The 27065-nt window shown below is 43.6% G+C and overlaps 1 protein-coding gene and 1 non-coding gene across 22 annotated transcripts in view; one reads left to right on the top strand and one right to left on the bottom strand.

Annotated features, from left to right (window-relative positions):
* The window catches only part of clasp1a (cytoplasmic linker associated protein 1a), a 101389-nt gene that overhangs the window by 55287 nt on the left and 19037 nt on the right, over positions 1-27065 (bottom strand). For 20 of the 21 annotated variants that reach the window (XM_052493584.1, XM_052493582.1, XM_052493583.1 and 17 more), the window contains exons 3-8: positions 12499-12577; positions 12150-12253; positions 11743-11834; positions 11310-11385; positions 10794-10891; positions 2916-2986 (exon numbers count right to left, since the gene is read on the bottom strand). In XM_052493584.1, the coding sequence (XP_052349544.1) occupies positions 2916-2986; positions 10794-10891; positions 11310-11385; positions 11743-11834; positions 12150-12253; positions 12499-12577 (520 nt within the window). Of the gene's footprint in view, positions 1-276; positions 485-2915; positions 2987-10793; positions 10892-11309; positions 11386-11742; positions 11835-12149; positions 12254-12498; positions 12578-27065 lie in introns of those variants that run through there. The other variant, XM_052493598.1, reaches the window with a different exon arrangement.
* Positions 12964-13088, top strand: LOC118367959 (U4atac minor spliceosomal RNA). Its single transcript, XR_004822223.1, has one exon. It is a non-coding gene; the product is annotated as a U4atac minor spliceosomal RNA (small nuclear RNA).

The following is a 27065-nucleotide window of genomic DNA, read 5'->3' on the forward strand; positions in this document are numbered from 1 at the left end:
CTGGAATACAACAGCCCACCGTCTGGACAATATGAACTGAGCATACAATCTCAAACTGGTACATTGTCTCACAAAATAAATAGGAAAAGGGTTAATATGATTTTCTCTCCCTTGCAAAACACTGCCCCCCCCCCAGTAGCAACTCTAAATAGGCCAGGAGAGAGAGAGAGGAAAGAGAGAAAGATGGAAGGAAAAGCTCTACAACCATTAGCACCTGAACCAGAGTCCAGCAGTGTGTTCTGCCCTTGACATTAAAGAGTCCATTCATGCTCTTACCTTCCCCAGTTGTCATAGTGCAAAGCCTTCCTTCCTTCCACGCAGAGAGAAGAGTGAACCGTCAGGGAGAATGTTGCTTTACGTCTGCGTGTGTCTCTCTCCCTGTTCTCCTCTCTCCATCCCCTCCCTTTCCTTCATCCTGTTCTAGTCTTGTGACTACTGCACCCGATACCGTTGCCATACCTCTCCCTCACCAGAACAAGAGGCTCAGGCTGCAGTGGCCCCCTCATTTTGCAGAGGAGTAACATTTGGGCTTTCAGCTGAAAAACATTTCTCCTACCACTTTGGCATGAGATTTAACAGAGACCTCATGGAGGGTGAACATACAGTACGACAAGCAGCACAAACCGAGTCAATAGATGGCTGCTCTGTCTGTATCTTTATCTCATAAGTGTATCATCAACAGTACCTAGAAGCCTTCTGCAAGAGTCATCTGGAGAGTTAGGCCAAATCACAATGTAGCAATGTGACATCACTACGTTTTTATGAGATTCCAGGCCACAATCAGAAAGTAGCCAAGCGCCCTACATATCGCAACCTTTCACCTCTCGGGGAGGAAAGCCCAGTGCTGACACCTCAGGAATCAGGACAGTCCAAACATCATATTCCATCATCTCTCTATCCAAGGACGATTCATTGCTAAAGCTCCTATTTCATGTGAACTGAACTGGAGCATGGTCTACTTGCAGCATATGTATGCCTTTTAGGGAATACAGATTACGACTAGAGATAGAGATTCAATAGGTTTCTGAAGTGTACTCTTGTGGAGGGAGATACTGTATACGTTTTCCTCCTGACAGTAGAAGAAGTACTCAGTCTCCTTGCTCTAACCAAACTGGCCCAGGGAGATGGAGACTAATGTTTGGGCATGCAATTCAGAACATTATTTATAACGACTCCAACAAACAATCAATGCCCTTTCCTTTGGTTTCAGTCCATTAGCCACATTTCTACTGTGTTCCTTTGGGGTGATACAGCTGGTTGAGGAGAGGCTGAGGTTAATCTCGTCCGAAGCAAAGGAACAGCTACTCCTTCAGTTCACTGACTAGCTGAGAGCATTCTGACCCCAATCTGTGTCTCCAGGCAACGGCTAGCGGGCCCACACAACGCTGCACAGCACAGGGCCATGGCAGTACTCATTAGAACACATTGCAACAACAACAAGCATCTCTTATTGGCCAAGTTCAGGTAATCCCTCCCGGTTTCAGTCTGTTTGGTGCATAATGAATATGACCCACGTCTCTACAACAAAAAGGCCCTCATTACATGTTGTGTTCTGTTGACTGCACTCCTGTCCTCTGCTATTTACGTACCCACAGAAACTATTTCCCTCAGAGTGGAGAGCTGAGCTCCTTGTTGCAAGCTAAGGGGAACATCTTAGTCATCGCCGAATTTGAGCAGAAGCGTTAGGGGAGAACAAAACGACAGCGCCAAGTACATAATGAACAGTTTAATAAGTGTCATGGAATGAATCATATATTACGTTTCCTTTTCCAATGAAAATGTCATCAGAACCGTGTTAGCCCGAAAGTCATCTGGAAATAGGAGTTGAAATGGTGAGGGGGTGAAACAACAAAGCCCTTTTACACAGAGAGGTGTCCTTGAACAGTTTCCTCCCTTTGTAAAGTTGGACTCTGATCAACACTGAGCAAAAGCAGACATGGTGGATTGTTAATGCTGTGATGCACAATAAAACAGAAGACGTATGGTGAACTTAAATATAATATATTTACTGGGCTACTTCTCAGGGTGGTTTAGATTGCCATGATAGATGTGTTGTCTCTCAGTAAAGTCCATAGTAATTGTCCTTGAGGGAGAAGTTACTGAGGGCATGGAAAATAGTTCCTAAATGCTGAGCAGCTTCCACAGTTCTCCTCAGCTCAGCCATTCTACCTGTCCTGCAGACTAACACTACACCCAGTCAGCTAGAATGTGATGGAGTCGGCGAGCCATTGCCCATGACACTGCAAAGAGAACTCACAGCTCTGCTTATACACCGACAGTGAACACTGAAATTTCTATGAAACACACAAGGACAGTCTTACACGCACACACTGAGGGAATGCGACATCTGAGGCCCAGAGGAGCCTGGCCTCCTGTGGGGAAACTCCTCCACTCAAGCCCCAGGATGTCCGTCTGGCCCTCAGGCCTCCTCTCACCAACACACTAACCCACACACTGGCATGACGGCTGAGTGGACCTAACATGGGCAGGAGACAGCCAGGCCACAAAGGTGCGAACAGCAAGGGGGAGGAAGGAGAGGACAGAAAACAAGTGGTGAGAGAGGGGGAAGAGAGAAAGCTGAGGAACGATTGAGGAGTGAGTGAGAATACAACCGTAGGAGAGAGGAACTCCATTTCTAAGCATAGCAGCCGACAGAGTCACGTGTAAGACAGAGAGAGAGATGGGGTAGATCTCCTCATTGCCATCACTGCAGAGCCCTATAGCTACATGAGAAACTGCTTTCAGCTTAGTCAACATCAGTCAATAACACCGTATGTGGAGTCCTTCAAATAGTTCAAGAAACTAGAAGCGCATAGAAAATACACAGGAACAAGAAGGAGAGAGGAACACAGGAAGCAATCAGACAAACACCTTGAGAAGCAATGGTAAAAAACATGAACAGCTGCATCACTCACCTGAACCTGAGGATGGGATCATGTTCCCAGATCTTTGGACTTCATCAAATCGGCTGAAGATTACATTCAACCTGCAAAAGGAGAGTTAGAGGGTTATATTCAACCTAAGAGATTGAGGAAAGGAAGAGAAAAGAAAGAGAGAGAAAACAGGTCAGGAAACAGAGAGAGAGACAGGAAGATGAATCGCAGAGACTCACTGATTCAACGGACTGTATTGATCTCCACCTGTCAGAGAGAACATTTCCCCCTGGCCTGCTCAGAAGAGTGGAGAGCCAAACTAGACCAAAAATAGACTAGGGACGGGGGGGACGAAACTCAGTACAGTTACATATTGGGATGTTATTCTTGATGATTTCGACAATATCGGAATAGAATTGTTGCACAAGTTGGCTGTACCTGCACCAAAACGCCGGTATTTTTCCTTCATAGCTTGTTCCCCATCTTCTTTTTAAATAGGGAGCCAATTTGTTTTCCGCACATTTATTTCAATGACAGATTAAAGCTCAATTGTCTTATGGCTCTCTGGTCCCTCTAGTGCAGATATATGGTGAGCAATATGTTTGGAACATCAAATCGCAATCAAAATCTAAGCATCGAATCGCAATATATAAAGAATCGTGAGAATCGCAATACATATCGTATCGGCATCTACACCACGGTTCAAATGTTTGGGGTCACTTAGAAAAGTTTTGTCCATTAAAATACATCAAATTGATCAGAAATACAGTGTAGACATTGTTAATGTTGTAAATAACTATTGTAGCTGGTTGCAAGTATGTTAGCACAGCTGAAAACTGTTCTTCTGATTAAAGAAGCAATAAAACTGTCCTTCTTTAGACTAGTTGAGTATCTGGAGCATCAGCATTTGTCGGCTCGATTAGAGGCTTCAAATGGCAAGAAACAAAGACCTTTCTTCTGAAAATTGTCAATCTATTATTGTTCTGAGTAATGAAGGCTATTCCATGCGAGAAATTGCCAAGAAACTGAAGTTCTCATACAACGCTGTGTTGTACTCCCTTCACAGAACAACACAAACTGGCTCTAACCAGAATAGAGGAGTGGGAGGCCCTGGTGCACAACTGAGCACTAGTGCATTAGTGTGTCTAGTTTAAGAAACAGACGTCTCACAAGTCCTCAACTGGCAGCTTCATTAAATAGTACCCGCAAAACACCAGTCTCAATGTCAACAGTGAAGAGGCGACTCCGGGATGCTGGCCTTCTAGGCAGATTTCCTCTGTCCAGTGTCTGTGTTATTTTGCCCATCTTAATCTTTTCTTTTTATTGGCCAGTCTGAGATATGGCATTTTCTTTGCAACTCTGCCTAGAAGGCCAGCATCCCAGAGTCGCCTCTTCACTGTTGACGTTGAGACTGGTACTATTTAATGAAGCTGCCAGTTGAGGACTTGTGAGACGTCCGTTTCTCAAACTAGACACTAATGTACTTGTCCTCTTGCTCAGTTGTGCACCGGGGCAGCCGTTTTCAGCAACAATAGCCATTTACAACATTAACAATGTCTACACTGTATTTCTGATCAATTTGATGTATTTTAAAATTGTACTTTTCTTTCAAAGACAACGGCATTTCTATGTGACCCCAAACTTCTGAATGGTAGTGTTAGTATTGTGATAATATCGTATCGTGAGGTCGCTGGCAATTCCCACCCCTAAAATAGATAAAATAAAACTGGCAGTTGATCATTTAATAGGTAGAATGGATGTTTGGAATAACCGTGGCCAGGAGAATGTAGAGTAGAAACCTGAAGGCAGGACTGATAAAATTGTATTACATTCTAAGTTCCCCCATTCTACATAATAACGATTCTCTCCCCTTACAGTGGGGAAGAGTCACATACGTGTTTCTGTCAGTGTCTCTGTATCCATATTGTACCTGTAAGTCAAAAGCAGCCTGCAGCACTTGGAGAATTACTGCTGACTCATACTTACAGATCCTCTCCATCTCATCTAAAGAATGTGTTGTTTAGTGAACAGGGATAATCAGTCACTGACAGTCCCAGAGACATCAGTTCAAACACAAGAAGTGACAGAGGAATTTCAATGTGAGGACTGGCTCAGCTGTTGTGTTGAGAGCGGTCGCTAACTAACTAATGTTTACAACACAGATATTTCTAAGCTACAGTTCTCTGCAAACTCAGATCAACAACATGTATAGACGTACTGTACTGTATGATGTACTACAGATTTACGGTTTATCATCACTGCATTACACTGATAAAATGAGCCAGGGAACATATTTGATGTCAAATAGGGAAAATGCTGCATAGACGCACTTAACAAGAACGTGTCTAGTAGACAGCTAAATCCTTTTACACTCGAATGCAATTTTACACAATTTGCATCTCTCATTAAAATTCACATACACATATACTGTGTATACCAAACATTAAGAACAACTGCTCTTTCCATAACATAACCAGGTGAATCCAGGTGAACGCTATGATCCCTTATTGATGTCACCTGGAAAATCAACTTCAATCAGTGTAGATGAAGGGGAGGAGACACGTTTTTGTTTTAAATGTAAGCCTCGAGACAATTGAGACATGGATAGTGTGTGTGTGCCATTTAGAAGATGAATGGGCAAGACAAAATATTTAAGTGGCTTTGAATGGGGCATGGTAGTAGGTGCCAAGCGCACCAGTATGTGTCAAGAACTGCAACGCTGCTGGGTTTTTCCACCCAAAAGACATCCAGCCAACTTGACACAACTGTGGGAAGCATTGGAGTCGAGATGGGCCAGCATCACTGTGGAATGCTTTGGACACCTTGTAGAGTTCCAAGACTGGACAAATTGAGGCTGTTCTGAGGGCAAAAGGGGGGGTGCAACTCAATATTAGGAAGGTGTTCTTAATGTTTGGTATACTTGGTATAGTATAAAGGGGGCTCGCAAGCAGTTCTAATTCAATATCCCCTTTTCCCACAGATGGCAGTTTGTCATTCTAATTTTGTCAATTTAACATTCTCACACTGTGTGCAACATAGGTTATTTAAAGTAACTGCCCAGTGTTTCCAGATTTCTTTTAAAAATAACCTAGAATTAATTAACTACAATATGAGTGAAATTGTTTTCCTTCCATTTATTTTTTATGAAGTACTTTAAAAAGCTGCTTTTCTGTGTTGGAATGGTGTGGTCCAGGGTTTCCGTTAAGAACATATGACACCAGACAACGTGACCGGGAAGATTTTAATTTACCGGCCATTAGAGAAATTTACCGGACACTTATGCGTTGAGTGTGTAACACATTAGGGCGTCCACTAGCAGTTCTCCGCATGACACAAATCACATTTCCATTATGGCTAAATTCATCTTAACAAAACATGCAACAACTGTAAGGGAGCAGCGAATAAAAAGTCATTTTCAAACATTTGCCAAAATGCGATTTGCGTGGAAAAGGGAAAACAGCATAAAAAGCACACCTGATGCAAGCAGTATATGACAGAGGTGAACATCTCAGCTAGAAAACTCAGACAGAGGGTGAATTTAAAGATGCAACAACTAGGATGGGTTGCTACTGTGACTAGGATTGTGCATTTGTCTTCGAGACAATGAAAGAACTGTTGATATGAAAACCAATAGAACAGGAGAGAAATGGCATTTGAGGTGGTCTTTCATAAGCCGGGCGAGTGGCAAAAAGCCTAGCTGATTATTGAGTTACGTGTGAAATATGAGTGAAGATAATGTGTCTTGAGTATAATTTAAAATGTTGAGACAAGAAGAAGGGGAGGGGTGGGGTGTGAGGCGAAAATAGCCTACAGACCAGTCTCTCTCCAGAATGCATGCGCTCAGGCCTCCAGAATCCACTCAGCTGTCTCCTGTCAATTTTGTGCATTCATTATTTCATGTGAATTGTTTGTTCTTGATTGATTGTTTATTTTGACAAATTCCCCATTACATATGTCACACATAGTAAATGTACAGTAACTGTTAATACCCATCATTTGGTTACATTCCTTTCTGACTCATTGCTTTGCAGGTCTCCATCCCCTCGACATAACTGTCTCTGTTTTTGTCCTGTCACTCTAGAAGTGCATTGTATTATTAATTAGGCATACAGTCATTTACCGTTCTCGTTCTCAGAGAGAAACATTGTAGAGTTCACTTCTGAGAAACAAGTTTTGGTTTATTTCATAATCATCATTTATGAGTATAAATGTTTTCATTGTCTTTTGTTTGGAGTGCTTTGTTTTTCTCCCAGTCATTTTGGCTGGCAACATTTTTATTTATCAGCTTTTCATTATATTTTTTTATGACCAAAAAGACAACAATTACCGGCTAACGGAAACCCTGATGTGGACACACCCCAAAAACAGAATGGTGTGGGCATATAGCAATTCATACAAAATATAAATCGGAGGAGATCGCTGATTGGCCAGCTGCTCCACCTCAGGAGGATGACATCATCCTCTATGAGGAAATGGCAAGCATTTTTGAGACACCATTTTTTAGGTGGTTTTTTTAAAGTGTTTTTTTTTTCTCCAATTTATGCTTTGGACACAAATCACAAAATAGGATGAGTCAACAACATTATGTGGGTAACAGAAATTTATTTGAATTTTAAAAGTGAGATTTTCACTGGACAGTGACTTTAAATCACATTCATTATATCTAACTGTGGAAGACTGAGGTATTCAAAGCTTTATTAAAAATGTTGACTCAAATAAATACAAGGTATTTGGCAGGAGTAATCTCCTCCTAACATATGGTTATGAAGGCTTAGTTAGTATTTAACTGGATCTAACTAATCTCCATTGTAATTGCTCATGGATCTCTTGGAGTAAATGGATTGAGAGTGTGACTACAGACAGAAGGAGGGCACAGGTGGCCACAAGAGAGCCTCAGCACCCACCCTGGCCTAAACCCCAGACCAAATCTAATCATGGGCAGAGGAAGCACTCCTAAAGGGAGACCAAATAAGCTTACCCTCTTCATGTTCCCTTTATAAAAAGGCATCTCTTCCCTTTGGGTCTGGGAAATAGTTTTGCAATACTAGCTAAAACAATGAAGAGTGGTATGATAACTAATACAAGGACCAAAAATGGCAGCAGTAAACTAAATGGGGGGGGGCAATCAGAGAGACAGATGGCTCGGTCAGAACAGATGTTCCCCTTTAACTCTCGAACCACAGAGACAAATGGGAATTAATCAATCTGCTTCCCTATCCCCACTCAACCATGCAGGCACTTAGCTGGAGGCCAGGCTGAGTCATCACAATTGTCCCCGTCACACCCACTACCATCATGATTAAATACTGTGGTATCACTTGGTATCATATCACTGAGAGACTTCAAGGGCAACTCAAGAGCCTCTGTGGCCAAAATTAGCCTATCGCAGGCCTGCGTCCAAGCTCTCCTCAGTAGCTGTTCTCCAATGAGGCATCACGCACGATACAGTGGACGGTCTAATCCAATAACAAGTGTATTGGTGTATGGATTCATTCAATAAAGACTGACGTCTGGCTACAACACTCTATCCCTTCCCTACAGCCAATCCACAGGCAGGCTGGTGCGGCAGCAGTAACATTATATATTACCCATGGTGCTTCACTAATTGGAGGTCTGACAGCCACAGTGAAAGGGCAGCTAGCTAGCTAGTGGTTATGGTGGAGTGTTCCTTTATTAAACGCTGCAGGCCAGGGCAGAGCTCGTGGAGGGGGATCAGTAGATTATGACCGCTGATAGAAGACACTAGACAGCCATTCTGGGGTTATGGTCTGAGGCTACCAGAGGATATGAGGCTTTATGTGGATAGCTGGACACTAGGGACAAATGAAATTATCAGCTTTCAGGGAGGCACTGCAGAAAAGTGAGACGATCATTTTCAGAATGCACTTTTGATTGAAAGATTCTTTATTGTCAGTGTTATACAGTAATCATGAATGAAACACAGGGTCTACAGGGTTCTGGTCTACAGGGTTTTGGCAGTGTTCTGGTCTACAGAGTTTTGTCAGTGTTCTGGTCTACAGTGTTCTGGTCTACAGTGTTTTGACAGTGTTCTGGTATACAGGTTTCTGGTTTACAGTGTTTTGACAGTGTTCTGGTCTACAGTGATTTGACAGTGTTCTGGTCTACAGTGTTCTGGTCTACAGTGTTTTGACAGTGTTCTGGTCTACAGTGTTTTGACAGTGTTCTGGTCTACAGTGTTTTGACAGTGTTCTGGTCTACAGTGTTTTGACAGTGTTCTGGTCTACAGTGTTTTGACAGTGTTCTGGTCTACAGGGTTCTGGTCTACAGTGTTTTGACAGTGTTCTGGTCTACAGGGTTCTGGTCTACAGTGTTTTGACAGTGTTCTGGTCTACAGGGTTCTGGTCTACAGTGTTTTGACAGTGTTCTGGTCTACAGGGTTCTGGTCTACAGTGTTTTGACAGTGTTCTGGTCTACAGGGTTCTGGTCTACAGTGTTTTGACAGTGTTCTGGTCTACAGGGTTTTGACAGTGTTCTGGTCTACAGTGTTTTGACAGTGTTCTGGTCTACAGTGTTTTGACAGTGTTCTGGTCTACAGTGTTTTGACAGTGTTCTGGTCTACAGTGTTTTGACAGTGTTCTGGTCTACAGTGTTTTGACAGTGTTCTGGTCTACAGTGTTTTGACAGTGTTCTGGTCTACAGTGTTTTGACAGTGTTCTGGTCTACAGTGTTTTGACAGTGTTCTGGTCTACAGTGTTTTGACAGTGTTCTGGTCTACAGTGTTTTGACAGTGTTCTGGTCTACAGGGTTTTGACAGTGTTCTGGTCTACAGTGTTTTGACAGGGTTCTGGTCTACAGTGTTTTGACAGGGTTCTGGTCTACAGTGTTTTGACAGTGTTCTGGTCTACAGTGTTTTGACAGTGTTCTGGTCTACAGTGTTTTGACAGTGTTCTGGTCTACAGTGTTTTGACAGTGTTCTGGTCTACAGGGTTCTGGTCTACAGTGTTTTGACAGTGTTCTGGTCTACAGGGTTCTGGTCTACAGTGTTTTGACAGGGTTCTGGTCTACAGGGTTTTGACAGTGTTCTGGTCTACAGGGTTTTGACAGGGTTCTGGTCTACAGTGTTTTGACAGGGTTCTGGTCTACAGTGTTTTGACAGGGTTCTGGTCTACAGGGTTTTGACAGTGTTCTGGTCTACAGGGTTCTGGTCTACAGGGTTCTGGTCTACAGGGTTTTGACAGGGTTCTGGTCTACAGGGTTTTGACAGGGTTCTGGTCTACAGGGTTTTGACAGTGTTCTGGTCTACAGGGTTCTGGTCTACAGGGTTCTGGTCTAAAGGGTTTTGACAGTGTTCTGTAGGCTGTTGAAAGGATCAGAGAATGTGTACAATAAGCACTTTAAGATGAAATGGAAGAGGCCTTTAAATTAGACCACACCCCTCTTTTCCTTTGTTGTTGGCTACAGTATTTGCACAATAACCTGGGGGTGGGGCTGAGGTGTGTGTCCTACCCTCCATACATACACCGCCTCCCACTCTGGGAAGTGTTTACCTGATCAATGCACATTGTTTTTCACCTAAGAAATAAAATTCCTTTATTCTGCTTCTGTGTTTTTAACTATGATCACAACCTAACACCCTAACGCCTTGTGCTGGGAAGGCTGCTGAATCAGCACTATACCTGACCCATTTACACACTCGGTACAGTAAGAGGGGTGGAAGAGGGAGAAAGAAGTATGAATAGTGCTGGGGGAGAATGTGAGCGAGAGAGAGGACGGACTGACTGACTGACTGACTGACTGACTGACTGACTGACTCACTGACTGACTGACTCACTGACTCACTCACTCACTCACTCACTCACTCACTCACTCACTCACGCACGCACGCACGCACGCACGCACGCACGCACGCACGCACACACACACACACACACACACAGAGAGACAGGAGGTCCATCGTACCGTGACTGTGGCAGGCCCTTCTTGCTAAGATCCATCCTCACCCTCTCCCCCACGTGTCTGTAGATCTCCACCAGGCAGCCCATCGCTGCGTCTCTCACCTGAGGACAACGGGGGTAAGGTTCAAAAGGCAATCTTAGCGTTCTTAGACTGGATCAACTGTCTGTTAGAACTAGCTGGAGAATGCAATTATCATTCACTTATATAAACCCTGTTTCAGCCATATTACTTGAAAACGTTCAACAGATGTTTACACGCCCACTAGTATATGTCTAATGCTCTTAAAACAGTAACTGTAGATAAACATTTAACCTGCCTCCACCAGCAGATGGCACTGTCATGTTGTATGGTTGTACATCGCTGTATAGCCACTAGGGGGCTCCATGTCCCTATGGTAAAATGCTGCTGCAGTCGACTCCTTTGTCTGTGCTAGAGCTCTCACTCTCTCCCTGGCCAGCAATGTAATAAACGGAGTCATGACACAGCAAACAGACTGGGACACAAATAGGCTGTACATACCTGACTGGTGGGATCTCCTAGAAGATTACATATGTGAGGGACTATTTTACTGAGGGTTAGGCCTTGGGCTCCGTACCTGGAAGAACAAAGTCAGAGGATGTCAATGACATCATTAGGTAAGCATTAGCTATAGCATCACAACAAAATAGAGACTCCTGACTATAAAGACCTTACCATAATATCATTGTATAGTTCTCTGATACACATCAGATAATATTGACACATTTTAAATCCAATCGAGGCTCATCCATACTCTTGGCAGTCAGCAAAATGTCCATTGCTATCAGATACTTATACCCTGTCCATTACGCACTAATGACAAAAAACATCAGCAATGTTAAAATAAATCAGCTGAGAGCTGTAATACACATCTGGTGTACAGGAAGGAAAACCCGAGTCAAAGATGGGTGATTGAGAGGCCAGGCAGTCTTACATGTTGAGAGTTGAGATGAGACAAAGGCACGCTCCCTCTCTGGTCCTGTTGTTCTTGTGTTTGAAGCCTCCCAGCATTCTGTCCCAAACATACTAGGGAGGAGAGGACAGGATATTTGTACCAGGTCAACAATCAATCACTTTTTTTATTTTTTTAATCATGGATCAGGGTCATATAAATTAACATACAATCGAGTCAGGAATCAAAGAGTACTAGGGATTCAGAAATCAATAAACTTGGAATTTATCAATTTGAGATTGTAAGATTGACCTTTGATAGTACTGTAGTATCACAACGAGAAAGCCAGGGAATCCTATGATCCTGGTTTGTCAATAACTCGTCTGTGTCTGTGTGTGTGTGTGTGTGTCTGTGTCTGTGTCTGTGTGTGTGTGTGTGTGTGTGTGTACCTGTGGGGAGGCAGCCTGCTCCATGATCTTCAGCAGCAGGATTTGATCTTGGTCTCTGACTTGGTCTTTGGAATCACCCAGACGATCTATCAGACTGGCCAGTACTAGAGACACAGGAGAGAGATGGAGACACAGAGAAGAGAAGAACAGACAGGGAAAGAGGTAGTTGTTATCTAAAGGTGTGAACAAGGAGTTAAAATCCAATGAAGCTCAATAGTCTAGTCTATGCAGGGATACAATAGTGTTTTTTAGTCAGACATTTTGTCTAGAAACCTAAACCTATTTATAGTTGAACTAATTTAACCATGAAGAAAGTTATATTTTTTAAATAATAAAATGACAATCTTACCTGTTCCCACATGGTTCCTAAATCGGTCCTGTAACCTTGTCACTAAGGCAGATAAAAGGTCTATACCTAGCAAAGCCACCTGGAAAACACAAGAGGGACATTTTTTTTAAAAACATAAAAATACAAAATGACAAAATATGAAAAGCCACATAGAAATTACAATATCATAAAAAGTCATTTTTTTACCAACATTATTATACTAAAACGAACAATTTCCCCAACCTTCAGATTGAGTTCCGTATGCAAATTATTGTTGCAAAGGATTGTGGGTAAACTGAAATATCCTCACTTGATCTGCTCATAACAGAACAATGGATGATGCTGCTGCTCTGAAACCTTCGTAATGTTGACCTATTACACTTTAGTACAGCACTGCCATAGAAAAATTATTTAAAGAATTGCCACCCACCATGGGAAAAACCATGACTGATGTAAGCTAAGTCCACTGCCCCCCCAATCTATTCAACTTTCCTTGTCATGGGGTGAGGGAGCTGCTCAATGAACGTCTAGTGAGAGTAGCCCTGCTAACACCATAACGACACATAAGCATCACCTGAGCTTGCTCAGTCCATGGTGCAATTTTTGGAACCTAATCTTGTAAATAAAATGCCACACTGACCAAGGATCTTTGCTGCATTGAAGAATACTGGCATCTACTGGTATGTGTCAGAAATGTGGGATTTTCCAATCATTACAGCTTCAGGGATCATCAACTTGATTCAGCCACGGGTCGATTTTTTTTTATTCACCCGATGTTCCATTACTTAATTACAAATAATTTGCTGACTGTAAATTGACCGCAAAAATCCGAAAAATATATGTAACATTTGACTAAAATAATCATTTTAAACCTTTATTATGTTCGTGAATATTTCGGGGGAAAAATAATAATAAAATAAATAAACTGAATAAATATTGGGGAACCCTGGTCCATGTTATCCAATTTAACAGTAAACAGTCAGCTTCATTATACTGCACAACTTTAAAAAAATATATTTTCCTCAATTTAGGCTACAGACTGGTTAAAGTTTACTTGAACACTACCAGCAGCAGGCATGTCTCCTCTGGGGGTATAATCCTGATCCTTTGTTCCCAGGCGCAGACAAATGGGAATTACAGTAATTATACTGATGACAAGCCTGAAACAAAAGGCCTGGAGGAGAGAACTAAAACTGGGTGGCCAGAGGAGAGGACAACAGTACAGTGAGTCAGACCTTAAAAAGAGCCCCAAACTGCAGCTCTAATTTCAACCACATTTAGTCTCTTCTCGGAGCAGAATTTAGATTCCCTCTATGGACAGAAACTACTCACCCCAGAATCTGCTTATACCATTGCTGTCAAAAGCGTATGATTACACTCATATGCACACTCTCTCTGTATTCATCTACACACAGACACACACAATGTCAGACTTGGGTGTTGGCCAATAGTACCGGGAGGCAGGGTCATCAGGAGGAGAGGCGGATGGAGGATGGCTGCTGCAGTGCCCCCTTCCTGCCTGTTGGTAGTGTGTGTGGGTATGTGCGTCCTCTCTCTAGTCTCCACCCCCAGTCTGAGAGACAGACCCCTCCCACTCTCTGGTCCCCTCAGACAGACATATGGCTACCCCCTCCTGTCTCCCCCTGGCTCAGGGCTGGTAAACATAATAGGGATTTGTCCTATGATCATGAATACTCTACACTTCATTTCAACATGGCCTTCTCTGTCATTTCCCCACTCAGTGACTTTCACCAGGGGAATGTTGATGTCCTGAGACAAGCTGGCAGACTGACTGGGTCTACCGTTCTACTTTTAGTCAACACTTTCTTTATCTTGTTTGTTTTAAAAGTTCACAAGAGGTGGTGATGAAGAATAAATAGAGGCAGAATGTACACTCTCCCCTCTCCCACCAGCCCAAATCAATTCTGACCGACAACACAATTAGACAATTCCCAGACCTGTCCGTCTGTCCCACCTTGGCTAACTAGCGAGTAGCAGAGTATGGATACCCACCCAGAGATATATGCTACAGGATATTGAGGCTGGTGGCCCTCCTGTCTGATGACACGCTGGTATAAATAAGCTCAGCTCAGTCGCTGTGGGACCCACGTCCCCGTTAAACCTGCAGCTCTCTCTACAGCACTGTATGCTGTAGCCATCTCTAGCATACAGTGGCATCACTTGCCAAGAGGACAAATGACTCAGACAATTATATGACAAACAGCACCTACAGTCCTACACACAGTGGTTGAATGGCTGTCAAAGATAATAAATAAGGAAGGGGACATCAGAGGAGTACATGCCCATCCTACTAGCATTAAGACATGCCACACAAAGCAAGCGGCCCCAGCCAGTAGTGCTAGCTCGGTATAGCCAGCCAGTAGTGCTAGCTCGGTATAGCCAGCCAGTAGTGCTAGCTCGGTATAGCCAGCCAGTAGTGCTAGCTCGGTATAGCCAGCCAGTAGTGCTAGCTCGGTATAGCCAGCCAGTAGTGCTAGCTCGGTATAGCCAGCCAGTAGGGCTAGCTCGGTATAGCCAGCCAGTAGGGCTTGCTCGGTATAGCCAGCCAGTAGGGCTTGCTCGGTATAGTCAGCTATATGTGTTCGCCATTAATAGACAGTTTCCTCTTGTGCCAAAATCCATCAGCCAATCTGTATTACAATGGACACTTAATGACATCTCATTCGCTCAAACATGTCTGCTATTCATCCCTGTGAGTCATGGAAAAGAAGGATTCCCCCCACACTCCTCTGATGTGGCTGGACCAGGCTTAGATTTAATCATGGCAAAGCCCATTCTCTTTTATTTTACTTCCAGTAGCGTGACAAACCACACACACACACACACACACACACACACACACACACACACACACACACACACACACACACACACACACACACACACACACACACACAGTGACCTCCCTTTTCTGCTGAGACAGTAGAAGTACATATTAGATCAGACAGGCATGGATGTAATGCAGATTCATATGCACGTACCCCCCCTCCCCCCACACACACCGTGGGCTCTCACTGCAGTGATTTTCCATGAGTCAGGGGAACAGCTGGGCTGAGTGGTTGAATGGCTGGAGGAGAGGAGAGGACAGCCAGCCAGTTAGACAACCTGTCCCTGTCCGGACAGACAGAGCCCAGAGGCAGAGCTACACCATAGTTACCTAACACATAGCACCCTGTCATTACTCTGGATGCCTGACCCTCCTTCCCTCCCTCATATCAAAGGTTTAGCAGCTGATTCTGGATCAGTTTTGTGTTCTTAGCACTACCATGGTTGGAGTCAGAACTGGGGGTTGACTGGACTGGTCCTAGACCAGTGCTTGGGGCTGGTATTGAGTGATCCTGATAATATTATGCTACAGCTACTGTGTGTGTTGTTCCCAGCAGTCTAGCACAGTGACTCAGCAATAGGTAGGCTAGTCAGCAGGAAGTACTCAGGAGCCTGAGGGAGAGCAGTCCTAAAGTAGGGTAAAAAAACAAACAAGTAAACACGAAACATAAACACACACCAGTATTTCCAGTCCACTTTACACATATGATGCTCCCTGACTCCCCCTGTTAATGCTTGAAATCCTGAAGTGAAAACCGTGAAATAAGAGTCTCCTCCTCCAGTTATAGAGATGAGTAGCCTACCCATCATATCTTCTCTCTGCTGAATGCAGCACTACAGGAGGTATTACGGCTATAGCTCTGGTATTTATCGTTTACTGGACATAGTAGACTTATCTTTTTTTATTTTACCTTTATTTAACTAGGCAAGTCAGTTAAGAACAGATTCTTATTTTCAATGACGGCCTAGTTAACTGCCTGTTCAGAACAACAGATTTGTCAGCTCGGGGGTTTGAACTTGCAACCTTCCGGTTACTAGTCCAACGCTCTAACCACTAGGCTACCCTGCCGCCCCAGGGTAGCGGTTCGGCCTGAACTTAAGCTCCAACGTGTATTCTTCATGCTTAGGCCCTATATGCATATTCACTAGACTCAGCCATTCCCTAGTGCTGTGTTATGGTCACATCTCAGATCGAGATGAGATATTACATGGGACAGGGCTTCCAGATAAGCGGTGTGTATCTGCGTGTGTGCAGAGGCTTTAGCCCTGGCTCTGTGTCTCCACACCTCCACATTACTGCATCTAGTAAAGGCCACATCCCTGCTCCTGCCTGAGGCTGTACAACCATCCCTACAGAACTAACACTAGCGTGTTAGACAGCTCACTACCATCCACGAGTTACATTCCCCACACCTCCTCCATCTCACATAGTTCAGTATAGAGATGGGTGCTGGAGGCATAGGTAGAGTTATAAGAGAGAGGCCATAGAGATGAATATAAACACTCCATCTATTTCTATGTATTAGGCCCAAACCATGGGACATCAATGTTCTGATAGTCTGATGTTTTTAGGCAAACAGTGTGTAAGGGACCAGTGTTCTGATGTTCTGGAGGTGCGCATGAGACCGGTTACTGCAGGCAGGATGCATAGCAACGTGACCACACAACATACAGACACTATGTAAAAAATACACTGTTATGATGAAGTGACGATAGAGAGGATTTGCAGGTTTGTTAGGCGAACATTATTGCATAACAAGTATTATGCTCCTCCATGACAATCTGTTGGTGTATGAGCGCAGGATAAATGAAAAGCTGAGTGAAAGGGTAGCCTCTGACAACACGTCAAACACAACGCTCTCTCACACTCACACACACACACACACACACACACACACACACACACACACGCAGCTAGGGTTGCACATTTTCGGGAATATTCAGAGGTGGAAAATTTCCATGGGAATTAACGGGAATACATGCAACATTAATACCATTTAAATGTAGATGTTTTTTGCATTGGATATATTTACCATATCACATGAAGACCGAAACATAAACCTTACCATAAGTAGACAATTGCAAATTATTAAATACTTCCAATAGAAATAAAAAACAATTTAGTTATGATTTCACTGAACCAACAAAAAGGGAATATTGAATGATCCCAATGATCCATCGCATCTCCCAAATGAGATGGACTATGAGGTTAATAAATAATTGTTTTTAAATGAAACAAGTATGGAAACAGGTGAATTAACACTCAGTTAGCAGGCTCATGCAAGCCAAAACCCACATGGTAGCAAATAACTAACTAGCAGAAATTGTTAACAAGTTAGAAATTATTTAAACACTTTGCTGTAGGCTACTATTTATTATATAAATTATATTCACCCCATCCAGTATTGTAATCAAAACTTACCAGAAAGCACATAGTCCTTGGCTCAGACAGTGTAGTAGTGTGAGCTCAATAGCATCTCATTAGCATGCAAGATCTTGAGAATCAGCTTTACATGTGAAGCAAGTGATGGAAGAATGCACTGTGCATGCAGAAGGTTGCAATTCCATTGAATTGGGGATAGTTCAACCAAAATATGCCACAATATCTTGAGATTTTGTGTATCCCACAAAAAAGGTTCACTGTTATAAGCTATATTTTTTGATGAATTTAAGCAACATTTTCATGCAAGATTCCGGGGGATAATCTGGAAATTTACTGGAAAGTTTACGACCCTTTGCAACCCTAGTGGCAGCTGATGTTTTACTCAGCAGGTTTACCGCTTGCCCTCCCCTAGCCCTTTGTCTTCTCCCCCTCCAAGCCTATTCTTTGGGCAGAGGCAGAGTCAGTGAGTGAAAATGACACACCATCACCAGACGGGGCAGGGCAGGGTAGGGCCAGGCTGGGTCGACTTGGGCTGAGGACAGAGTGACCACACACATTCCCCTCACACACATGCACAGGGATAGATACACAAACACACACACACGGACAGCGGAAGCACAGTGCCAGTAACGGGACAGGCCTGTCCTACAGGATAGAAAAGGGCATCAGTCTGCAACATGATGACAAACAGGAAGCAGCTAATTTGTGATGTTTGACACTATATGACAGAAATCTGGGATCTACAGCCTGATCGGACTGCCTCTTCTCTGGGAGGACGTGTCTCAAAGTGACTAGTTTTGCAGGTCAAATGGGTCAAAAAAGAGACTCCCTCAAGTTTGGCCCAAGCCATTAAATAGGCTAAGCATTGGCAAGCCCATGGAAACAAAGAAGAAGAGAACAGGGGATATATTTGATCAACCTTCCACAAACGAACACCATTCACGTTATTGAACAAAGAAGTCTCTTTCATGGAGAAGATGGGCTAACTGTTGTAGCCTAACTGTTTGGGTCTTGCTGGTATCGTGTGGTTAGTAGCTAGGGGAAACCTTTCAGATTGCTATTAGAAGGTAAAGAATGAGGTTGTGGCTACCTGTAGAGACAGAAGGGCAGGAATGAAGCCCTGACTAGCTAAAACCAACCCATAACAGAAGACAGGAGGGGCAGGCAGAATTACCACAAACATCCACACCCCGTCCTTATAGAGGAGGCAGGCCATTTCCTTTTCTCTGACATAGACTTACCCGTGTGTGTGTCAAGTATGTCCATGTGTTTGTGTGTTTCCTCAGTGTGTAGTCTCTGTAAGTCAGAATGGCACACGGCAGCAGGGGGCTTTCACTTTGAGAGAGACAAGGACAGGGACCTCAGGCACCCGTCTGTGTTTCCCTAAATAGCCAAAATAGCCTTCCTTGTAAGAAACTGTTTCACTTACAGTGGGGCAAAAAAGTATTTAGTCAGCCACCAATTGTGCAAGTTCTCCCACTTAAAAAGATGAGAGGCCTGTAATTTTCATCATAGGTACACTTCAACTATGACAGACAAAATGAAAATCACAAACGCAGTGATGTTTTGGGGCTGTTGCTGGGCAACACGTACTTTCAACTCCCTCCAGAGATTTTCTATGGGGTTGAGATCTGGAGACTGGCTAGGTCACTCCAGGACCTTGAAATGCTTCTTACAAAGCCACTCCTTCGTTGCCCGGGCAGTGTGTTTGGGATCATTGTCATGCTGAAATGACCCAGCCATGTTTCATCTTCAATGCCCTTGCTGATGGAAGGAGGTTTTCACTCAAAATCTCACGATATATGGCCCCATTCTATTTCTATTTTGGTTTCATCTGACCATATGACATTCTCCCAATCTTCTTCTGGATCATCCAAATGCTCTCTAGCAAACTTCAGCCCGGCCTGGACATGCATTGGCTTAAGCAGGGGGGACACGTCTGACACTGCAGGATTTGAGTCCCTGGCGGTGTAGTGTGTTACTGATGGTAGGCTTTGTTACTTTGGTCCCAGCTCTCTGCAGGTCATTCACTAGTCCCCCCGTGTGGTTCTGGGATTTTTGCTCACTGTTCTTGTGATCATTTTAACTTGCGTGGAGCCCCAGATCGAGGGAGATTATCAGTGGTCTTGTATGTCTTCCATTTCCTAATAATTGCTCCCACCGTTGATTTCTTCAAACCAAGCTGCTTACCTATTGCAGATTCAGTCTTCCCAGCCTGGTACAGGTCTACAATTTTGTTTCTGGAGTCCTTTGACAGCTCTTTGGTCTTGGCCATAGTGGAGTTTGGAGTGTTACTGTTTGAGGTTGTGGACAGGTGTCTTTTATACTGATAAGTTCAAACAGGTGCCATTAATACAGGTAACGAGTGGAGGACAGAGGAGCCTCTTAAAGAAGAAGTTACAGGTCTGTGAGAGACAGAAATCTTGTTTGTTTGTAGGTGACCAAATACTTATTTTCCACCATAATTTGCAAATAAATTCATAAAAAAATCCTACAATGTGATTTTCTGGTTTTTGTTCCTCGTTTTGTCTGTCATAGTTGAAGTGTACCTATGATGAAAATTACAGGCCTCTCTCATCTTTTTAAGTGAGAGAACTTGGACAATTGGTGGCTGACTAAATACGTTTTTGCCCCACTGTATGTCTGAGGTCAGTGGGATAAGGTGGTAAAGGGCAAACATTTGGGGGAATCCCAACTCTGAAGACTGATACTAGATCAAATCAAATGTTATTGGTCACATACACATGGTTAGCACATGTTATTGCGAGTGTAGAGAAATACTTATGCTTCTAGATCCGACAGTGCAGCAGTATCTGTTGCTCCTTCTTCACCACACTGTCTGTGCGTGGACCATTTCAGTTTGTCGGTGTTATGTACACCGAGGAACTTAAAACTTTCCACCTTCTCCACTGCTGTCCCGTCAATGTGGATAGGGAGGTGCTCCCTTTGCTGTTTCCTGAAGTCCACATTCATCTCTTTTGTTTTGCTGACATTGAGTGAGGGGTTATTTTCCTGACACCACACTCCGAGGGCCCTCACCTACTCCCTGTAGGCTGTCTCGTTGTTGTTGGTAATCAAGCCTACCACTGTAGTGTCGTCTGCAAACTTGATGATTGAGTTGGAGGCGTGCATGGCCACACAGTCGTGGGTAAACAAGGAGTACAGGAGAGGGCTGTGAACGCACCCTTGTGGGGACCCAGTGTTAGCGGAGTGGAGAAGTTGTTTCCTACCTTCACCACCTGGGGGCAGCCTGTCATGAAGTCCAGGACCCCGTTGCACAGGGTGGGGTTGAGACCCAGGGTCTCAAGCTTAATTATGAGTTTGGAGGTTACTATGGTGTTGAATGCTGAGCTGTCGTCAATGAACAGCATTCTTACATATGTATTTATTTTATTTAGATGGGATAGGGCAGTGTGCAGTGTGATGGCGATTGCATCGTCTGTGGACCTATTGGGGCGGTAAGCAAATTGGAGTCTAGGGTGACAGGTAAGGTGGAGGTGATATGATCCTTGACTAGTCTCTCAAAGCACTTCATGATGACAGAAGTGAGTGCTACGGGACGATAGTCATTTAGTTCAGTTACCTTAGCTTGGGAACAGGAACAATGGTGGTCATCTTGAAGCATGTGGGAACAGCAGACTGGGATAGGGATTGATTGAATATGTCCGTAAACACACCAGCCAGCTAGTCTACGCGTGCTGTGAGGACGCGGCGAGGGATGCCGTCTGGGCCAGCAGCCTTGCGAGGGTTAACCCGTTTAAATGTTTTACTCACGTCGGCTACGGAGAAGGAGAGCCCACAGTCTTTGGTAGCGGGCACTGTATTGTCCTCAAAGAAGTTGTTTAATTTGTCTCGGAGGAAGACGTTGATGTCTGCGACAGGGCTGATTGTCTGTAGACCCTGCCACATACGTCTCGTGTTTGAGCCATTAAATTGCAACTTCACTTTGTCTCTATAATGACGCTTTGCTTGTTTGAATGCCTTACACAGATAATAACTACACAGTTTGTATTCGGCCATGTTTCCATTTGCCTTGCCATGATTAAATGCGATGGTACATGCTTTCAGTTTTGCGCAAATGCTGCCATTATTCCATGGTTTCTGGTTAGGGAAGGTTTTAATAGTCACAGTGGGTACAACATCTCCTAAACACTTCCTTATAAACTCGCTCACCGAGTCAGCGTATACATCAACGTTATTGTCCGAGGCTACCCGGAATATATCCCAGTCCACGTGATCGAAACAATCTTGAAGCGTGGAATCCGATTGGCCAGACCAGCGTTGGATAAACCTAAGCACAGGCGCTTCCTGTTTTAGTTTCTGCCTATAGGAAGGGAGCAACAAGATGGAGTCATGGTCAGATTTGTCAGATCGCGGAAGTTAGAGTAACAGTGGTCGAGTGTGTTACTCACTCGTGTACTGGATTCGATATGCTGATAGAATTTAGGGAACCTTGTTCTCAGATTAGCTTTGTTAAAATCCCCAGCTACAATAAATGCATCCTCAGGATATATGGTTTCCAGTTTGCATAAAGTCCAGTGAAGTTCCTTGATGGCCGTTTTGGTATCCGCTTGTGGGGGGATAAACACGGCTGTGACGATAAGCGAGGAGAGTTCTCCTTGGGAGATAATACGGTCGGCATTTGATTGTAAGGAATTCTAGGTCAGGTGAACAAAAGGACTTTGAGTTCTTCTATGTTGTTACAATTACACCATGAGTTGTTAAATCAATTTGCACGCTGATAGCCACTGACCTCAGGGTTAAATGTCACTCATAAAGGAGGTCATGATGGGGCATCTGAGATAGAATTCCAACCGCTGACAGTATAATCAGTTGTTGTGTAGGTCTAATCAGCGTGCAAATTATTGATGATGGAGATGGGACCTGCTTGTTGGGATAGGACAGTTGTCAGCTCTTAGCTACCTATCGCGTGTATTGTTGATAACGGATTTAGGTGTAACTGTTTGCACATGGAGCACCAGCTCATTTAACCAAAGCCGTTGAAACAATTGCAAATATGCTAGCTAGGAGCTACAGTACACACTCATACTGTAACTTTAAACCATGAATTCAGTGTAAATAACACTCAGCCTGTCCATCAGGTCCAGATAAGCATAAGGCATACTGTAGTACTCATTTAAGAGAACGTATTTTCAAGAGAGGCTATGGGCCTGTGCAACCCATGTAAAGTCATCACTCTGAATGATTGGATTACAGAGCATGGGTCAGGGAGAGGAGACAGGTCACCATCTTCACTTTTGTGTTTCTAACACATGAAGAGTGTTTGAGATGTGTTCCTCAGACATATATTAATTGGTGTAGGTGCTTGCTAAGGTGTTGCATTCTCGCCAGTGCTTGTAAGTTGGGAGGTACCGGAATGCCTGAAAACACCCCCACCTTTATAATAAAGCATTGCATGGCACTATCATCACTTTTGCATTCTGTCATAGCGCAGTAGAGACCCTTGCAGAAGTTGCACACATGGGGACATTTTCTGTAGCCTCGGGTCCGGAAAAAAAAGTTGGCCTTTTATGAATGCATTTCATTTTGAGAATCTGAGATCAATAACAACAACCCTGTCTTGAATCCATAAATAGCCTTGGTGTGTGGAGACACACATACTGGACAATATGAGGAGGAAATTAGTCCTCAAAAAAGCTTTCCAGTTCCACTGACTCACCCAAGGATGCAAGGCTCACTCAGCCTTTGTGTAAAAAGCCTCTCTCTCGTTTAACTTTGTAAAACAATGCTGTTCGCTCAATAGGCCTATTTGGAAGTTGACAACCTATTTGGTATGTTTGTCTTCTATTTTCAGCAGGAGCCATTTGCTTTCCAATCTGTGTTTTCCCGCAGATTTGGCCTGTTTTGGCAGCATGCTGTTTACTGACAGATTTGCCGCAAGTTCTCAGCCTATATACCTTGTGATTGGGCTACACACAATCCACAGCTAGGCAATATAAAAAAAAAGCTATTGATCATCTGTGGCTAAATTATAGGTCTACTCCTGCTATATCCTGAACTATTTCATTTCTTTCTGAACTGACAACAGTAATTCTATAAATTCGGCAAAATGCATTCAAAACAGCAGCTCTAGCCTAACCTGTACTCACTTCCTCAGTAAGGCTGACTGGGCAAAACGGAACAACTGACAATGTGATGTAGATAGAATAGATACACAGGAAAATGATAGGGCAGAATCCAGAGGATTAACGGAAGGTGTTCTCCTAAAACCCATTTGAACAGAAACATCTAATCTGCACCAAGGGTCAATAACAATTTGCATGGATCTATGCCCAAGGGGTCCTTCAGAAGAATCAGTATCTCAGGAAGTGCAGCCTTGACAGGCCCTTCTCCACTATAATCCTGTTTATCGGTGACAGAGCAGGTTCAGAGACAGCCAGTCTGCTTATTGAGTCTGTTAGGGCCTGGTTTCTACTTCAAAGCAGACCAGCCTAGCTCTATGCAATGCTGTGGTAATCCAATTGCTAAAGGAGAGGCTGCCACAAAGCCTAAGAAAACACATTGGAGTGTGCTGAGCACACAAGTCAGACAGATGTATTGTTCATCACAAGAAGAGAGGACAGAGAGAAAAGAAAACATCAAAGTCTGTCTGGAGTGATTGATTGACACTGACAGATCCTCATCACTCAAACAACGACAGAGAAGCAGAATGTCAGGGAGAGTGTCACCTGTCCTGTAGCAAAGTTTGAATACCGATGACTTAGACAAGATATACCCAAGATAACCCTCAGACATCATCAAAGCACAGAACAGTGTACTGTCTACACTCAATATGTTTTTTTATGAAATAGTTTTTAAATCATAGCTAAAGTTCGTACTGCTACAGATTCCGCGACGTGGTCAGCAAGTTTGTGTCCCGGATTCCTGTTTAGCAGCTAATTACTACTTGTCATCCTCAAAACGGAGCAGGCTAATGCTAGCAGCACTAGCCCACCGGTGTTTTTATCCACGTCGGGGCAGAAATACTTCAGGTGGGAGAGGATTTCCACACAATCACAAGATCAAGATGAAGGTGGAATTGGATGGACAGGGATTTGTCTGCACTAAATGCACCACCATTAAGCAGTTTAGGAACGAGATCCTCCGGCTGTTAGATCGGCTGGGAGAAAAAGATGACCTGCTTTCTAAGTACACCGACCTTGCTGTAACCCAGGCAAACCCAATCTCAGTTTTAAATGCCTCCTGTAGCAAAGCTGTCAATAAGTCAGGTGGCGTTGATCTGTCCCAATCTAACGGACAGATGCTCAAAATCAACTCCGCGGCCTACCTGAGAAGATCCGATCCAGCTATCAAACAGCTTTGCCCCGCTTGAGATGGACCTACCAGCCCCGGGAGTCAGCACAGATCCTTGGTGTATACCAACAGCCAGCGGCCTCCCAGTGGCACCCTCCCCCACACCCACCACAGTTCATAAGGTTGCTTCCCCATCGGATTCCAGCACGATCACAATCATTGTGGGAAGCTCGAAGGTGAGAGATTTTGGCCTGCCTACAATCTGTGGACCGAACAAGGTCCACGGTCATCCAGGAGCCCATGTCCATGACATCAACAGCCCCTTGCCCACGGTTCTGGCCAACTACTCCAATACTGAAACCATTGTCACGCTCATAGGTTTTAACGACCTACGTTTTAGGTCATCTGTGGAACTGAGGGAAGACTATAAAATTTTTTTTTTTTTAATTAACACTCTCGCTAGCACAGGGAAGAAAATAATTATCTCAGGCTGAAGAAGGGATTCGGAACATTTGAGTCAACTCTTTGCCCTGAACAAGTACTGAAGAAAGTTTGCAACGACAAGAATGTCTCTTTTTGTGACAACTTTGATTTGCTGTGGGAGCAACCAGCAGTTCTTTAAAAAAAGAGACCAGATTCACCCCAACCGCAGGGGTTCCAGTATTATTTCCAGCAACATCGAAACTGTTTTAGAGACTGACGGACAGGGTGTAGAAGTGCTCCAGTTCTCCCTGTCAGAATAAGCAACAGAGGACTTGGAAAGCATATCAACTCCTGTAGACATGGCGCTATGGTTATTATGAGTAACCTAATTTATGTTCCTTTTACACCACCTTCTAGTAAGTTTATACAAACTGTCATCTGTTACCATTATGAAAGATTGGAGACTGTCAGAAAAAATGGTTGTAAAGTTAATAATTTGGTAGTTATTCTATTCGTTAACTCGAGGCAGATGCCCCAGGGGCAGAGTAGCCCACACTAATTGAATATGGCTGTTTTAAATGTTCGAGCAATCACAAGTAAAACCTTTCTCGTGAATGACCTCATTACCGAGCACAAAGTTGATTGCATGTTTCTCACTGAAACATGGCTGTCTTCAGACTGTAGTGCTTCTCTTAATGAAGCCTCCCCCGGACTATAGCTTTTCCTACTCTATCAGAAAAGGGAAAAAGGTGGGGGGACAGCCTCTATTGTTACTAATGCTCTCAGCTGTAAGGACATTTTGATCGGCGTCTTTGGGTATTTTGAGAATCATGCTGTACTGTTTAAATGTCGGCCACCAGTGCTGGCCATAACCCTGTATAGATCACCAAGTACTGCCCCACTTTCTTTACTGATTTAGCTGAACTATTGTCTAATGTACTTGATAAAATCATTGTGTGGGGAGATTTAAATATTTATGTCGACAAAGCCCATTGAAGTTATGAATCTTTTGAGCTCTGTGGACTAGAGGTTGACCGATTAATCGGAATGGCCGATTAATTAGGGCCGATTTCAAGTTTTCATAACAATCGGAAATCGGTATTTTCGGATATGGATTTGACGATATTTTTATACCTTTATTTAACTAGACAAGTCAGTTAAGAACACATTCTTATTTTCAATGACGGCCTAAGTACGGTGGGTTAACTGCCTCGTTCAGGGGCAGAACGACAAATTTTCACCTTGTCAGCTCGGGGGATCCAATCTTGCAACCTTACAGTTAACTAGTCCAACGCAATAACGACCTGCCTCTCTCTCATTGCACTCCACAAGGAGACTGCCTGTTACGCGAATTCAGTAAGCCAAGGTAAGTTGCTAGCTAGCATTAAACTTCTCTTATAAAAAACAATCAATCAATCATAATCACTAGTTAACTACACATGGTTGATGATATTACTAGATATTATGTCCTGCGTTGCATATAATCTGACTGAGCATACAAGCATACAAGTATCTTAAGTATCTGACTGAGCGGTGGTAGGCAGAAGCAGGCGCGTAAACATTCATTCAAACAGCACTTTCGTGCATTTTGCCAGCAGCTCTTTGTTGTGCGTCAAGAATTGCGCTGTTTATGACTTCAAGCCTATCAACTCCCGAGATGAGGCTCATGTAACCAAAGTGA

This window comes from Oncorhynchus keta, chromosome 34 (assembly GCF_023373465.1).
Source record: "Oncorhynchus keta strain PuntledgeMale-10-30-2019 chromosome 34, Oket_V2, whole genome shotgun sequence".
NCBI lineage: Eukaryota > Metazoa > Chordata > Actinopteri > Salmoniformes > Salmonidae > Oncorhynchus > Oncorhynchus keta.